General features: G+C 45.8%; 1 protein-coding gene across 3 annotated transcripts; it reads left to right on the top strand.

The window, feature by feature from the left end:
- Positions 1-4,714: 4,714 nt before the first annotated feature.
- Positions 4,715-16,470, top strand: LOC136477996 (phosphatidylinositol/phosphatidylcholine transfer protein SFH9-like). Of its 3 annotated transcripts, XR_010764159.1 has the most exons (16): positions 4,716-5,115; positions 5,525-5,620; positions 5,722-6,037; positions 6,119-6,218; positions 6,383-6,649; positions 7,368-7,445; positions 7,526-7,627; positions 7,708-7,757; positions 7,832-7,931; positions 8,062-8,154; positions 8,248-8,367; positions 8,582-8,744; positions 8,876-9,237; positions 15,220-15,294; positions 15,534-15,860; positions 16,079-16,470. XR_010764159.1 is itself a non-coding variant. In XM_066476314.1 (15 exons), exons 2-15 carry the CDS (start codon positions 5,614-5,616, stop codon positions 15,552-15,554), a joined length of 1,851 nt encoding a protein of 616 aa, XP_066332411.1. In that variant the 5' UTR covers positions 4,715-5,115; positions 5,525-5,613; the 3' UTR covers positions 15,555-15,949. The 3 variants fall into 3 exon arrangements, 2 of the variants coding, with proteins under 2 accessions (XP_066332411.1, XP_066332410.1); XM_066476314.1 differs by lacking the exon at positions 16,079-16,470 and having other exon boundaries at positions 4,715-5,115; positions 8,879-9,237; positions 15,534-15,949; XM_066476313.1 differs by lacking the exon at positions 16,079-16,470 and having other exon boundaries at positions 15,534-15,949.
- The last annotated feature ends 421 nt before the right edge of the window (positions 16,471-16,891 follow it).

The raw sequence follows: 16,891 nt of genomic DNA, 5'->3' as shown, positions 1-16,891 counted from the left end.
TTCTTTTTTCCCCCCTTCTTGTCGTTTAATCCCAACCAGTCCAACGGTGATAGAGAACAGGGGTAAAGAGCGGCTTCATTTGTCAACGAGGAGGATAAAATTATAAAGTTTAAAAAATAAAAGATAAAATTATTGTTGAAGGGTAGAAACACCAAATTTCTAAAAAAAAAACTGACATGACTACTCAGTTAATGAAGAAAGAAAGTAAATTTTAGAGGAATATTTTTCAGCTACAAAACCAAGTCGACTTGGTATGCACAACTTTGATTTTGAGCATCAAACTCGAAAAACATAAATCACTAGTCACCTAATTATTAAAATAAGTCATGTTGGGCATCTACTTGTTTTCATAGTGCTTTCGGATGCGCTTGTCTTTCTCCAGACACTAAGCATCCCGAAAGTTAGCTACATCGAACGGTTCTATGAGCACACCTAATGGAGAACTCGAACAATCCACGTTTTTCATCTAGGATCTAATAATGAGAACAAGTTTACAATACTTAGTCCATTTCATATAATAAGAGTTCTCATAAATACATTATTACAATACCAAGTTCAGAGTGCGGAATTTAAATAGCGGAATTGAAATAAACATCTAACGATAAGATACAAGGATTTGTCTGTGCCCACTAGAACAATCCTCCACACAACAACCATTCCTCAACCTACACCTGCAACAGGGGTAAATAAACCCTGAGTACACAATGTATTCGCAATACTTACCTGACTAGTGGAAATAATTTCCCAACACCAAAGGATATGATAAGCTTTATAGTTTGCTGGGTTTTCTTTTTATTTGCAAAAAACATTACTAGTAGTGAATCCTTATTTGTGTTTCTTATTAGCAATCATGATTAGTTTATTAGCTAATCATTCTATGTACGTACCTGTTCTACTTTTAAGCAAGAGTTGAGCAATCAAATCTATTTCACCATCCAGTTCTTACTATGATGCTAGATCGTAGATAAGTCGTACCGTATCACATGGCGATTTTACGAACCAATGTATCCCAGCTGGGTATCCCGAAACACACGGCCCGCTTGTACCCTAGGCATAAGTAAGACCAACCCACCACTCTTCTATCAAGGGGTCTAGGTCATCATCTAAACTTGGACTCTAAGCCCCTACTCCTAAGTCCTGGACCTAGTGTGGTGCTTAGACCTCCACCATCTCCGCCTCTAATCAGTCGGTCTAGAAAGAGCCGAAACCCACGACAAGAGAGCAACGAGCATTCCCGCTTCCATAAGCAAGTATGTGCTCAGGATAATAAGTCTGTGACCTGACTAGAATTCATAGCAACGGACGGTCCTTAACTGACATGGACAAGAAAAACAGTGTAACCAAGCTATGCCCCATTGACCCCGGGACATAACCTATTATACCCACCAATACCCGTACCATATCCCTGTCCGGTCTCCATTTCCTTTCACCATTTTATTATGAGAGTAATAATAATAATCACATATTGTGAGTAACGGCAGGTTACTCATGCTACCGATAGCCTAAGCATAGCAGCTACTCAACCTATGCTAGTAGGACTCATAGGTAGGTTTATCTATGCATGTAGTTTCAATATAAATTATGTAACATAAATGCACATCACATATATATATCTAGTGATTATTCAAAAATAAGAGTTATGCACCGGAGCTTGCCTTGGGCAGACGGGGTGTTAGCAAAGTCAGTCATTGGTGGCTCCGGGGCTCCCTCTTGTACGAGAACCTTCTCCTCGTACTTCTCGATCACCTCCTCGTATTCCTGCTCGCCCGTGATCACGAACTCCACCAACTTGTTCTCTACATGCATGCAATGATGATGCAACACTTAGTTCTACGACAACAGTAACTCTTAAAATAACAATACATCTACCAAGTTATTAATCTAACTCTAATGACTAAGATGCTAAGCTACCCATCATTTCCACTAAATAGGTATGAAACATTCAAGTATTATCTTAGCAACTAAAATGTATTTCTTCTTTTATTAATGATTTAATGTATATTAAAACAAGGAGCACCTAACTACCTTATTTCTCGATCTATACTAGGGCCACAAAAATTACAATGAGCACATAATAATATAATGAACCTACTGTAAAAATTTTATGAACAAAACTATTACCAATTTGCCACAAAAATTCATACAAATATTAACCTAAATAATGTTAAACAGTCTCAAATTATTTAATAAGCCTTAGCATCAACTCAGACCTGCATAATCTAGTCACACCATCAGATAGGCAACATTTTTAGGAACTCAACAAAATTTATTTCATAATTTTTGGACACCTATGTGAATTGATATTAATTTTCAAAGTTCAGCTCAGAAATTAAAACATAAAGCTATTTCTAATTCCTTAAGAAAAGGAAAAACGAATTCACCAGCGTGGCCCACAACCACGCGGGCTCGCCCCACTTGCGCGTAGCGTGCACGTGCGCATGCGCGGCCCGCAGGTGCGGCCCACACACACACAGGGTAGCCCGCGGCTGGCTGGCGCTTTTGTAGAGACTCCCCTACGCTACCTAGTATTCGCACGACGCTGTTCGTACTATTCCTATAGACAGCAACTTTGCAAGAACACCCTCGCAATCTCCCTCCTTTACAACGATATGGTCCTTGACCATCCCCACATGCATCGCCGCGACGAGCGGTGGCACTGGCGCTTGCGCCGACCACACAGGACCCATGCTAACCTATCTACGAGACCGACACTCACCTAGGGTTTGACGCGAAGCGATGGGTGGCGGCTGCACGAACTGAGACGCAAGTAGAAGGGCCTCTCCATACAACAGGCACCCTGCGGCAATGGCGACGGTGTTCCAATGAGCCACAATATTAACAAGGCAGTAGAGATAGTGGGTGAGCAATTGGGACTCACCACTGACCTAGCGGAGGTGATGGTTCGGCCAAAGATGCCTCGAGTGAGGCTGACCGGGTGCATGCGGTGAGCTCAACGACGCACCGCTACGACACGGCCATGCCAGCGGCGAGGAGGCAATGGTAGAGGTACGACTTAGGTGCGCACGGTGAGGAGGGGTTCTAGGCGGGGCTAGTGGTGTAGCTAATTTAGATCAAGACGTTGAGGAGGGGCTGGCCACGATGAGAGCGGTGGCGGGTCTTAACGACGCGGTCGAGTGTACTTCAAACTTTATTAAGGTGTTATGTATATGTTTTATAGCGTTTTTGTTCAATAAAAATTAGTTAACATCTCTACTTGCTAACTTTATAAATCGTGAATTAACTTTTCGTTTTATGTTTTTACGACTCGTTTAAGTTACAATGCTTTACCTATCCATCACACCACATGCAATATCACTTAAGTATGATGCTCATGACCTGTTTTAGCAAGTGATTCACTGTGTAACACCGAGGGTGTTACACCAACCATTCCCTAACAAAATCATAACTATTACAAGTAGTTATTAGCCTCGTTTCTCCTTTTAACCCTTTATATTTTGACTCTTAGCAACTTATTATTATAGAATAGGTGCGAAGGCTATTCTATTTAAAACAACTTTTATAGAAATGATTTTAGTATCCACAAAGTTTCAGTAATGATCATGCTCTACAATCTGACCATAGCACTCAAAATTTTTAGTTGATACCATAAAATTTAACTTTAGTACCCATACACTTCTCGTCAAATTTGCTGAATTATTTCCTTTTATAACAAAAAAAAGATATTTTGTTTTTTCGTTGTTTCTCCATAACACAAATGCATCTTGTTTGGCTGCACTCATATATACCGTGATCAACACGATATGTGTTGGCACGTGAATTGAGTTACATACTATACTAGTACAACCATACAAGACTTGTACATGTTCGCATGTTATAGCTTTACATAGTGCTGGGTTAACCATGCACAGTGCCTTTTGACATTTCATCATTCGTTCACATGATTCTGCTATTATTATTTTGTTATTCTATATATAGTTATTTATATTTTCTCATGATGTTATGGACTTTTGTAATTATTTTGTTGATGAAACATTGTAGACTGTGTTTATGGGTGCATATGCTGAACTTGAAAGTTTCTCAAACGGCAACATGCTTATATATTGAAACTTGTGACATTTTTTTAACCTCGACTTGTTTGGCGGTTTGGCTCTATTTTCGTTGTGTTTATTCCTTGTTTATATTAAAATCTTAAGTGAGAACTGAGTGACACAAAGTGTACTTTTGAAAGACGGCTGCAATTATGTGGCTGTGAATTATTCCTCCTCTAGGCTGTAGGTGACATGAATTTTGTTGAAAACACTCTATGCCAACTTTTTTATTTGCCAAATAATAATCAGGTGACAAATTTTCTTGTTCACGAAAGGTAGTAAATAATCAATTCAATGACTGTTTTCTTTGTATGTGGGTAATTACCACTTTCCCTTTTTTCGGCTAATTACCCCTTTCTTGATCTTGTTTTTAGGTCACTCCTCTCTCTCTCTCTCTCTTTCTCTCTGTGTGTGTGTATATATATATATATATATATATATATATATATATATATATATATGTGTGTGACGATATTATAAATTGAGCTATCCGAAGACGAAGCCAAAAAATTCCTGAAACAGAAGAGAAAATCTTCTTAACCGACACAGGGGCCCTACGCTCAGCGCCTGCTGGTGGTGGCCTAGTAGTAGCAGGCCTTGCACGTGAGCGTCGGCGCGCCGCAGCCTGCGCAAAGCAGTCACGCAACGCGGGCGCGCCGAGCGGAGGAGCGAGTCAATCGCGACGCGCGCACGCCCTTCTGGGCTCTGGCGTACACGACACCACGCGAACGCCGCTGACGCCGGGCCCCGGAGCAAGAACTGGGAAAAGAGCGCCCAGTAACCGAGCACTAGCACAGGCAGGGGCAACAAAGCAGAGTATAGGGAGGGAGGAGTAGGCGGAAACGAAGCAACGGAAGCGTAAGCGTTAGGAGACGAGGCGCCGAGGGAGGGAGGCAAGCGAAGGCCCCGCGCCCCGATCACACCAGACGCTTCGTGCTGCTGCCCCGTCTCTTCTCGTCGTGATCTCAGGGCAGCGGATCGATCTCACGGCGGCGGCGGAGGCGGAGGCGACCTTCTTAGGCGCGCCACCGCCATCCGAGCCGAGCGCGCGGCGATCCAGATCCAGGTACCCCTTCGTGGACCGCCCCTTCGCCTCTCTTCTCCATTCCGTCGGCGTCCGCGTGTCCTCGTCCCCTGAGACGTCACCGGCGTGGAGCGACAATACGATCCGATCTGATTGCTCGTTTTCTCCGCAAAATCTCTCCCCCTTTGTCTGTTCTGAGCTCTGAAAGTCGAATATGCCCTGTTTTCCCCAATCCATCCAGTTGGCTGCTTCCGCGTGGTGGAGTTCGTACCGATATAGGTGGTTTGGTACTTTTTGGTCTAATCTTCCGATTTTATTATTTGGGTGTTCAACTGAGCCCCATGGCCCTTGTTTTACCCGCCCGCCGCTCTGGAATGAAATGCACTGCGAATTTGACGCGAACACAAACTCTGTGAATTCTGACATGTATTTATGAACCGTTTTATATCAGTGTTCTGGCTGCCGTGTGCACTGAATCAGTGATCGGGCGGAGTAATACAAAGCGGGAGGGCCTGATCATTTGAGCTGCTTTTGTAGAGAATGTCAGGTATGGCCAGGTGCTCGTTGTCGTAGATATATGTATGCAGTTTTAATGAGTCGGTCATGCAATGCAGCTAATGTTCTGGGGTTCGCCATGCTCTGTTGCAGAGGGTAATGTGGATAGCATCGATATTTCTGTCAGTAATGATGAGAGGAGGAATAGGGCTGATGCCGAGATCTCGGAGGACGAGCCGAGGCACACCAGGATGCGGTCGCTGAGGAAGAAAGCCCTGCATGCATCGACAAGGCTGACACACTCGCTGAAGAAGAGGGGGAAGAGAAAAGTGGACTGCAGAGTGCCAAGGATAGCTATAGAGGATGTCAGGGATGCTGAAGAAGAGCAGGCGGTGAGCTCGTTTCGGGAGGTTTTGTTTGCTAGGGGCTTGTTACCAGTCAAGCATGATGATTATCATATGATGCTTAGGTTGAGACCTGAGGAAATATGCTCATATTGTTATTTTCAGCTATACAATGTCAGTTGGTGATTTTCAGTTCTGTGCTGTAGATTTTTGAAGGCGAGGAAGTTCGATTTTGAAAAAGCAGCACAGATGTGGGCGGACATGCTGCAGTGGAGAAAGGAGTTTGGTACTGACACCATTTTTGAAGTAGGATGTTGTCTATTCTAAAAAGTTGATTTCAAAAATTATATGAAACTCTACTGATATATAGATGTATTTACATGCACTGTATGGCTTCTAAGTTTGTTCATCATATGATTCTGCAAAACTATGTCATGCATACTAACAGTAGCTAACTTGACTCATTGAAGGATTTTGAATTTCATGAGCTGGAGGAGGTCCTGCAATATTATCCTCATAGTTACCATGGGGTTGACAAGGAAGGAAGGCCTGTCTACATTGAGTTGCTTGGGAAAGTTGAACCCAACAAGCTTGTACAAATTACGACAGTTGAGCGCTATATGAAGTATCATGTACAAGAGTTCGAGAGAGCTTTCAGGGAGAAATTCCCTGCATGCTCAATTTCTGCCAAAAGGCATATAGATACTACAACTACGATATTGGATGTCCACGGTGTGGTACGTTCATTGTCTAAATTGTTTTATTAACTCCACTACTTATCTTGATTCTCGAAAGAGATAAACACAATAAAATTAAAGAGAAGAGCATTTCCTGCTTTCCTTTGCAACATCATCCCTATAAATTCATTTGCAAGAATCTTATTCTTAACATCTTTGTTATTCTTGCCAGATGTATCTTATAGTTCAGATATCAGGATTAGAACATTAGTTTTGCCATCAATTACAGTTCTGACAGGATAGTTTGCCAAGATAAACATGCAAACTTTGGTTAAATTTGCAATTATCAGAAGTCTCCATAACGCATATATTGTTTAAAACATTCTGTAATTTGATTGATTAGGATTTAGGATGTTTTAATGTTTGTGGCAAAATTGACCCTTTTAGATAAAAAGGACCAACTCTTGTTGTTTTTGCCATCTCTGTATGCTACTTCAACTAGATATCTAAATCAAACCTACTCCTTTTAGAAAAATTTATGCAGTGGATTTTGTTCTGATACTTTGTTTACTTTTTCCAAATGCTTGGATATAAATCCATCGATCCAAAAAAGAACCATCGATAGAGCTGCAGAGGTTTAAGGTCCTCTGAACTACTGATGCAGGCATAATTGCATTTTATCTTTGTTACTTCATTTGGTTTCTGTAAGCATGATGTAGTTTGAAAAGGTTCAGATATCTAATATGACTATTTCCTTTTCCTGTTCCCTGTGATATAGGGCTGGAAAAACTTTAGCAAGATTGCGAGGGATTTGGTGCGTTGTATGCAAAAAATAGATGGTGACTATTATCCTGAGGTTAGCCTTAGTATAGAGATGATTGAATGTAGCTTGGTTTGAAACCATTCTGATTACCAAGCATGTCATAAATTATGCAGACACTACATCAAATGTTTATTGTAAATGCGGGACCAGGTTTCAAGCTGATATGGAGCACTGTTAAGGGACTTCTTGATCCCAAAACGTCATCTAAAATACATGTAGTGATTTTGCAGCCCTTCCCAATTGATTATCCATGTTTTGATCTTTGTTTGGCTTCATACCTACTCTTTGATTTCAGGTTCTAGGAACAAAATATCAAAGCAGACTTCTTGAAGCTATTGATGCAAGGTTGGTGGTTCTTTCTCCAAAGATTATTTTATTGGTGAACCTATGTGCAAATCTTAAGCAAAATGTATCTTCAGTCAATTGCCGGAGTACTTTGGTGGTTCATGCTCGTGTTCTAACCACAGAGGGTGCCTGAGGTCTAACAAAGGCCCCTGGAGCGATCCTTCAATCATGAAGGTAAATTTATGACTGATGCCTTCTTACTGTATTGTAGTCTACTATTTTTTATGCTACATCGGTATATTTAACTTATCTGTTGGTTGTCATTGCTGTTGCTGCTGGTGATGACCTTATTTTTCTATTGTAGCTTGTACATAGCATGGAGTCGTTGAAGGAAGTTGGGCAAGTATCTGATATAGAAGAAACAGTTACAGGCTCCGTGAGATTGCGTGCTCTCAAGGTAAGTTTACTGATTTTGATGTGTCTCATGTGCTGAATAAGCCAATCTGTTCTCCAATTTTGACATTGGATGTGCTGCTCTTTCTTCTTTCAGTTATCAGAACGAATTAGTGACACATCAAATGCTGAATCAGGTTCAGATGTTGATGATCTTGGATCCCCTGTGGCTCCTGAAGATGTTGAATATCCTAGTTTGGCCCCAGTTCGAGAGGAAGTAAAGTCTTACTAAGTTCTGTTTTGTTTTTTTGGAGAAATCTCATTATTTTTCTCGTGTGTCAGTGTGTCTATCTTGGAACTATGAAAATTCTAACTTGCATATTTAGGCTTTCATTAGAAACTAGGTGTTCTGTTCCTTTTAGCCGCATGCCACCATGTTGGCATGTTTTATAACTTTGTAGTTTATTCATCTCTAAGTTGTTACCCTGTAGGCGAGGGAATCAGGATCTGCAACGTACAGTGGTTTGATTGGCATGTCTCATATGGCGGATAAAGCTGTAGGATCCAACAGGAGATACAACTCTACTGGAAATGAAATTAGGCAGTTCAATACAGAACAAGGTTCCCTGATAAATGGGGGTTTACCTGCGCCTGGTATCCATTTAAACTTCTACATTATTTGGTTAAGCTTTATAAAGAATTTGTTATACACCATAATTTCTTCAAATCAGTTGTCTCACCTTGATATCCAGCTTGTCTCATGCTTAAATATGGGTTCAAATCAGCAGGTCGGCGTGCCCCAAATGATGGTTTAGGCAATGATGATGGGTTCTTGAAATATATATCAAGAAGAGTCGTTGCTGTATTTCTTGAAGTACTATCATTTTTGCGGTTCTTCATTCGTCGACGACAACACTTGGAAAACGTTCATTCACGTACTGCAACTGCACCCAGTAACCTGGCAGATCTTCAGACAATTAAGGAAGATCGTGTAAATCCTTGCCTGGAGCGTCTTGATCGACTTGAGTCAATGTTTAATCAGCTGAGCAGAAAGCCTCCAGAGCTTCCACAGGACAAGGATCGGGCCATACAAGATTCTTTTGACAGGATAAAGTCCATTGAGTTTGATCTGGAGAAGACAAAGAAGGTACCTGCCAAACAATGTTTTATGGATCTCATGCTGCATAGAATTGCTTTGGGCTTTCGCCTTTATGGCTCGAGCGCCATGGTACCTTTTATATCACTTCTTTTTACTAAACAAAATCTTTGTTCACTCTCAGGCTATGCGAGTTGAACTTATATACGAAAGTTGGTTTTACTAATTTATTTAAAGTTGGCAAGTTTGTGATGCTAAAATTTCACATTAAAGGCCAAAACATTGCCGCTCATTGTTCAAAAACAACTACAGGGACCATCTGATGTAAGCTTTTGATTTTGTTGGGTAATCCCTTAACTGTTCCCAGGTGGATATATCTTTAGGACAACTTTGTGGGAACCCACAGGTTAGAGTGTGTAATGTATTAAAACACATCTTCTGATGATCTCGAGTCTCCACTGTGTATATTTCATAAAGTTCTGCTATTGTCCAGACTGCCAGAGTGTGTAATGTATTATGTGGTAGGTTTTTGCTATGGCATAATGTGCATACCGAGTAGTTATTATTCATCAGATACTGTTAATAATCTGTTCTTGATTTAATTAATAAAGCCATTTTCTGGCCATCAGATATCTGTTTGATATTTGTTCTTGATTTAACCGGTTAACTTATTTTTGTAGAAAGGACATGGGAAAACACCTCACCCCAAATGAGGGGGGGGGGGGGTGACCTCTATTATATAGCCAATCAGGGCTTGATATATATGGAATACAATCAAGTGTACATGGAAGGAATGAACAAGCTTCCTAATACACATATATACTTCCTAATACCCGCCCGCAGTCATAGCGGGAGGATCACGGACGCAAAGACTGGACCGAAACTCAGTGAACAGTGGAGTTGGAAGGCCCTTCGTCATGATGTCCGCGAACTGGTGAGAGGACGACACATGGAGGACCCGGACCTCACCCAAGGCCACCTTCTCACGGACGAAGTGGATGTCAATCTCGATGTGCTTCGTGCGCCGATGATGTACCGGATTGGCTGTCATGTATACTGCACTCACATTATCACAGTAGACAACAGTGGCCGAAGCGAGCGGGACATGAAGCTCCTGGAGAAGTTGGCGCAGCCAGCAACATTCGGCCACAGCATGAGCTACAACACGATACTCCGCCTCAGCACTGGATCGAGACACCGTGGTCTGGCGCTTGGAGGACCAAGACACTAGGTTGTCGCCGAGGTAGACGCAGAAGCCGGAGGTGGAGCGTCGAGAGTCCGGGCAATCAGCCCAGTTGGCGTCGGAGTAGGCAGTTAGAGACTGAACAGAGCCTGTGTCGATGTGAAGTCCGGAGGAGAGTGTGCCCTTCACATAGCGCAGGATGCGCTTGATTAAGGCCATATGGGGCTCGCGCGGATCATGCATGAAGAGGCACACCTGCTGAACCGCATATGCCAAATCTGGTCTAGTCAGGGTGAGGTACTGAAGGGGCCCAGCAAGGCTTCGGTACTCAGAGCCGTCCTGGAGCTTGGCGCCGTCCTGTGCCGAGAGCTTGGCATGAGTGTCAACGGGAGTCGCTGTAGAGTGACACTCAGCCATGCCAGCACGCTGAAGAAGATCCAGGGCATACTATCGCTGAGACATGAACAGGCCCTGGGAAGAACGCGTCACTGAGATGCCGAGGAAGTGATGCAGGGCTCCAAGATCTGTCATGGCAAACTCGGAGTGAAGGCGGCCCATGATGTGCTGGAGAAGAGTCGTGGACGACACGGTGAGGACGATGTCATCGACATATAGCAGCAGATAGGCGATGCTCGGCCCCTCTTTGTAGACAAAGAGGGACGTGTCGGAGACGGAGGCGACGAAGCCGAGCTGTCGAATGTAGGAGGCGAACCGCTGGTACCACGCCCTTGGTGCCTGCTTTAGTCCATACAAGGACTTCTAGAGGAGACAGACGTGATCTAGAGCGGCGGGGTCGACGAAGCCGGGAGGCTGCTGGCAGTAGACAGTCTCAGCGAGATGGCCGTGGAGAAACGCGTTCTTCACGTCCAGCTGGTGGATCGACCAGGCGCGAGAAGCGGCGATGCTGAGGACGGTCCGTATTGTCGCTGGTTTGACAACCGGACTGAAGGTTTTGTCGTAGTCGATGCCGTGGCACTGGGAGAAGCCTCGGACCACCCAGCGCGCCTTGTGCCGGGCGAGTGACCCATCAGCATGGAATTTATGCCGAAAGATCCACTTTCCCAACACGACATTGGCACCGGGCGGCCGTGGGACGAGGCGCCTAGTGTCGTTGTCCATCAGAGCCTGGAACTCGTCGACCATTGCAGCACGCCAGTTGGTGTTAGCCAGAGCACTGCGATAGTTTGCCGGAAGCGGAGAGGGCGATGATGGCGAAGCCGTCAAGCCCTGGTAGGACACCCGCGGAATGGCCCCAGTCACAGTCCGAGTGACAGGCCGTGTAGGAGCAGGAGGTGGCGATGATGCCAGGACTGCGGGCGCCTGAGGTGTTGCAGGCGCAGGTGGCGGCGGCAGAGGTGTGGGCGCCGGGGCTGCTGGTGCCAAGACCATGGGCGGCGCTGCAGGAGGCGCCGAAGCAGATGCCGCAGCCGCCGGTGGCCGCCTGGTGTAGTGATGAGGCAGGGGTGGCACCAGCGGTCTGGTAGGCGTCGGGCGGCCGGTGGAACCCCCAACTGTAGGAGCAGGGACGACGTCCAAGCGGGCTGGTCCTGTAGTGGAGGAAGAGGGCGGCGTCCCGCCCGCAGACGGAGCGCGGTACACTACTGGACCGCGCACCAGAATGGCGGGGTCATCGTCGGGAAGTTCCTGCAAAACAGCGGGTGATGGCCGCTGTTGCGCAACGTCCGAGGACGGAGCGACTGAGGCAAGAGTAGGAGCAGTAGAGAGGCTCGACAAGAGGAAGTCAAGCTGTGACGGGTGAGTAGGGTGGGAGGAGAAAGGAAAAACGGACTCGTCAAAGACAACATGGCGAGAGATGATGACGCGACGGGTGGATAGGTCAAGGCAGCGGTACCCTTTGTGGGATGAAGGGTAACCGAGGAAGACACAGGCTGCAGATCGAGGAGCAAGCTTGTGGCGTGTCGTGGCAGAGAGATTAGGTAGCACAGACAACCGAATACACGCAAGTGAGAGTATTCGGGGGGCTGGGAATAGAGTAGTTGGTAGGGAATGTTATTCTGAACAGCAGAACAAGGGCGCCTGTTCAGACGATAGGTGGCGGTGGCGAGTGCCTCGGCCCAGTATGGGGCGGCCATGGAGGCATGAATCAGCAGGGTGCGAGTGACATTATTAAGGGTGCGGAGGACACGCTCAGCTTTCCCATTTTGAGGAGAGGTGTAGGGACAGGAGAGGCATAGGTGGATGCCTCGAGAAGTCAAAAAAGATGTGAGTCTTATTGACAAACTCGGTTCCGTTGTCAGCTTGGATGCTGCGAACGGGAAGACTGAACTATGTAGTGGCATATGCACAGAAGGCTGTGATGTGTTTGGTGACTTCAGATTTGTGAACACAAATGTGAGAAATCATCCAAAATGACAAGGTAGTAGTGATAACCAGAAATACAAGGTACTGGAGAAGTCCAGACATCACAATGGACTAACTCAAAAGGAGTGGAACCACGAGAGCTAGAATTAGAGAAAGGTAACCGCACATGTTTCCCTAATTGACATGAATGACATAGAGTGTGACTGCCTTTATTACAAGAAATGGATGCTCTCTGTCTAAGTGTAGTGATGGCAGCAGGACTGGGATGACCGAGACGGAGATGCCACAAAGTGGATGAGATGGCGAGACCGGCGTGGGGTGCTGCAGAGCTGGCGGCTGGAGGAATGGTGTAAAGATCGTTGGTGCTATTGCAACGAAGAATCTCGTGTCTGGTCGGAAAATCCTTGACACAGAAACCAAAAGCGTCAAACTCTATGGTGCAGATATTATCTTTAGTAAAGTGACGAACGAAAATCAGATTACGAATTAATGAAGGGACAACAAGGATGTTGTTAAGCTGAAAACTGGAGGTGGGGGTGCTGAGGGTAGAGTTGCCACGGCACGTGACTGGAAGGGTGTGTCCATTACCTACAGTAATGGAGGAGTGAGATGGAGGGAGGCGGGAAAGAAGAATACCATCCGTAGACAACATGTGACCGGAGGCTCCTGAGTCAACGACCCAACCACCATTTTGCAGCGCCATCTGGTTCAAGGCAGCGACGAGTCCCGCTTGATCCCCTGAGGGGCTGCTTGAGCGGGGACGTAGGCAGTGTGGGCCTGCGGGGGTTGTCCCAGAAGACTAGGGGCGCCAGCCCCTGCTGCCCTGACTGCCGGCCTGCTGGAAACCTGGAGCGTTGTAGGAGTTGGCGCCAAGACTGAAACAGAACCACAGGCCGGTGGGGCGAGGATTGCCGGATGGGGCCTGGAAGTCGCCGCCGCCGCCCTTCTTGTGCTGCCACCGCCGCCGCTGGTGCGGCCGCCGCTGCCGCTGCCGCTGCCGCCATTGTTGCTGCCCCGCCGGGCAAAACAGGTCCAGCAGGTGGGCGACACCCGCCTGGACAGTCGGAGGAGGACGAAGCATGCCCGACAAGTAGGGCGGTGGAGTTGGAGACCTTCTCCTCGTTAGCGAGGCGAAGTTCCTTCAGAGCCAGCATGTCCCGCACCTGGTTGAAGGACGGGAAGCCGGTGGCGGAGTTGACGATGTCGTCGGCTGTGGTGGTGAAGCGGGGGTTGAGGCCGCGGAGGAGGTTCAGGACAAGCTGCGAGTCCTGAACGGGATGACCGACGTCGCGGAGGCCGTCGGCAAGGGTCTTCATGCGGCCGCAATACTCGGCGATGGTGGAGTCGCCCTGCGTCATGGAGTGGAAATCATGGCTGAGGAAGATTGCCCGGGACTGCCTATTGGCGCAGAAGAGGCCCTCAATGGCGAGCCAGACGTCCCGGGCAGTCTGGTTGTCGTCGGTCATGGCGAGGTTGAGGACGGAGTCGTCGATGGAGCCAAAGAACCAGGAGCGGACGCAACAGTCCGCCTGATCCTAAGCAGGATCCTGGGGGCGAGGTGGCATCGTGCCATCGATGTGCGACCGGAGGCCGAACTTGCCGCACAAAGACTTGAAGTAGGACGCCCATCTGGAGTAGGCAGTGGACTTCATCGTCAGCGTCACGGGAATATGGGACTTGACGTTGACAGTGGCATATGGTTGGACGGTAGGGGAGATGAAGCCGTCGATGCCGGGCGTGGCACCGGCAGGAACACCGGAGAAACTGCCGGTGGCAGTGGGCGGCACAGAGGTACCACAATTGGCAGCAGGAGGCGGCACATGGCCAACAGCAGGGGCTGTGAGGGCGCCGGATCCAGGGAGGATGGCGGCCATGGCACAGCAGGCCAGGAGAGGAGGGGAAGGCGCAGGGAGGAAGGGGAAGAGGGCGCAGGGAGAAAGGAGAAGGCTCAGGATCTAATTAGCTGATACCATGTAGAAAGGATATGGGAAAACACCTCACCCCTAATGAGGGGGGTGACCTCTATTATATAGCCAATCAGGCTTGATATATATGGAATACAATCAGTGTACATGGAAGGAATGAACAAGCTTCCTAATACACATATATACTTCCTAATAATTTTCATTATTCAATAATACTCCCTCCGTTCCTTAATATAAGCCATATAGTTTTTAGCACTAATATTAACGCATGGCTTAGGAAAGGATGTGAGACCGAGGAAAAAAAGGAAAATCAGGCCATCTTCTCTCTCCCAATCAGATTGCTTCCTGAATCTAAGGGATTGGTTGGGGCATGTGCTATGTACGGTGGGAAGGTTTTCAAACTAATCGGCGTGGGAGCTGATACTACCTATATTTTGGAATTTTCTTTAGAAATCTATGGCTTATATTAAGGAACGGAGGGAGTACTAGTTATTATTCATTAGATCTGATAAACTTATTTTCCTTTGTTCTCATTTTTGTCAATTTTTTTCAAATAATATACTACATAGTTACGTGGTCTTTTTTTTTGTTCTGTTCTTTCAGGTATTGCATGCAACAGTTATCAAACAAATGCAGATGGCAGAAACCTTGGAATCTGTAACAGAGCCTGATCTTAGGGTAAGTATGACATCATGCGATTGTTAGTACACTATCCATTGAGTGTCTGTCTTCGGATCCATAATATCCAGTTCAGGTTGGCATGGATAGTGCCCTGATGTCTGAAAGTGACACATTCAACCTATTTCTGCCTCAGATATACTGTTATTATAGAATATATGAATTTGGAATCATCATGTATCTCGTAATAGTCACACTTGTGCATGCTAACTTTTCTTTTTCTTTTTTTTTTGGTGCAGCGGAGGAAATTTTGTATATAATACACTTACCTGCAATGTACAGAAACAAGAGAAAAAAAATGGCGATTTACTAATGTCTGCTGCCTGACAGAGAATTGAACTACATTGCTTTGTACATGGCCGCCTTTTGCCGATTATCTTTCCCAGTCTACTATAGAGATGAGTGCCATGGCATGTTAGCCTCAATAACAACAGATAGCTTACCTGTGATAAACTGAAGAGATAGTCATGAACAGCGTCCTGGAAAATCACCAGACACTGCCCAATCTATAGAGCTAAAGGAATTCTGTGTTATGCTCCTCTAAGCATTGAGCCTCCTGATCTGATGTATGTATCTCAATGCTCCGCGCGTCTTTTTTCCTTTTTTTTCAGAACAGTTAGTTTCACCCATAATTCAATCCATTTTTTGGTTGGTAGATACTGTATGAACATCTGATTGAACTTGGTTTTCTTAGAACTTCGCAACTAACCAAAATCTAGTGGTGAACACATTGTTTCAACGTATTCACGTCTAACGGTCAAAGTCCTTGCATGTTTGCATTTAGACTCTGTAGCATGATGATTGATGAGGAATGATGTTCGTCAACGTCATCATGACTCATGGGCTGTCTGCCAATTCAAGACACATGGAACTGAGCTGTCAACTAGACCACATCCATTTGCCAGAGCGCCGGCGGTAGTCGTCGTCTTCTGGCAGAAGAGAGGACTTGCACGGCGAGGACGATGATGTGTGCGATGGGAGCAGCGCACATGCCTCCGAGGAAAGAGTCGCTGAAGGTCCAGTTGCAAACCTTTTGAAACTGTCAATGACGTGAGAATCTGAGCACGAAGCCACGCATACACATTTGAAGTTCACGGATAGACTCCACCCATTCGTGTAGTTTTCCTTGCCCGCTGATCCAGGGTATTACCAACAGCAACAGGTCCGTTTTCCACTACAGGTGGAATTATTCCACCATTTTGCAATTGTCTTATTGTCTCTTGCCCTCTTTTCTTTACCGGGTATAAGGTATATTTACTCCACACAAAGACTTGTTTACCGCGTCAATCATAAGTGCAAATCTCGAGTCAATCTGCTCGGCACATGGTGGGCATTAAACCTTCACTACTTTTGCTAATCTCGTCAGCTATCCTCATCTGGAGACCGCTTTAGAGCATCTTGAGCAGACCCCTTCTCTCAAAAAAACTATCCACGTTGAAAAAGTTGGCTTAAAATTCTTGCTCCAATAATAGATCCTCTTTCACATCCCCATTAATTGGTGATAATAAGTCCCTAAAATAGAGGGAAAGATGGACCTCCTCTAATACTTTGCACCAATCCGTTCGCACCTGCCGTTCACAGTTGTTGGTCGTTGGAG

The sequence above is a fragment of the Miscanthus floridulus genome, chromosome 8 (genome assembly GCF_019320115.1).
Source record: "Miscanthus floridulus cultivar M001 chromosome 8, ASM1932011v1, whole genome shotgun sequence".
Lineage (NCBI taxonomy): Eukaryota > Viridiplantae > Streptophyta > Magnoliopsida > Poales > Poaceae > Miscanthus > Miscanthus floridulus.
Note: the sequence above shows the minus strand (reverse complement) of the source record. Positions and strands in the feature narration are given on the sequence as shown.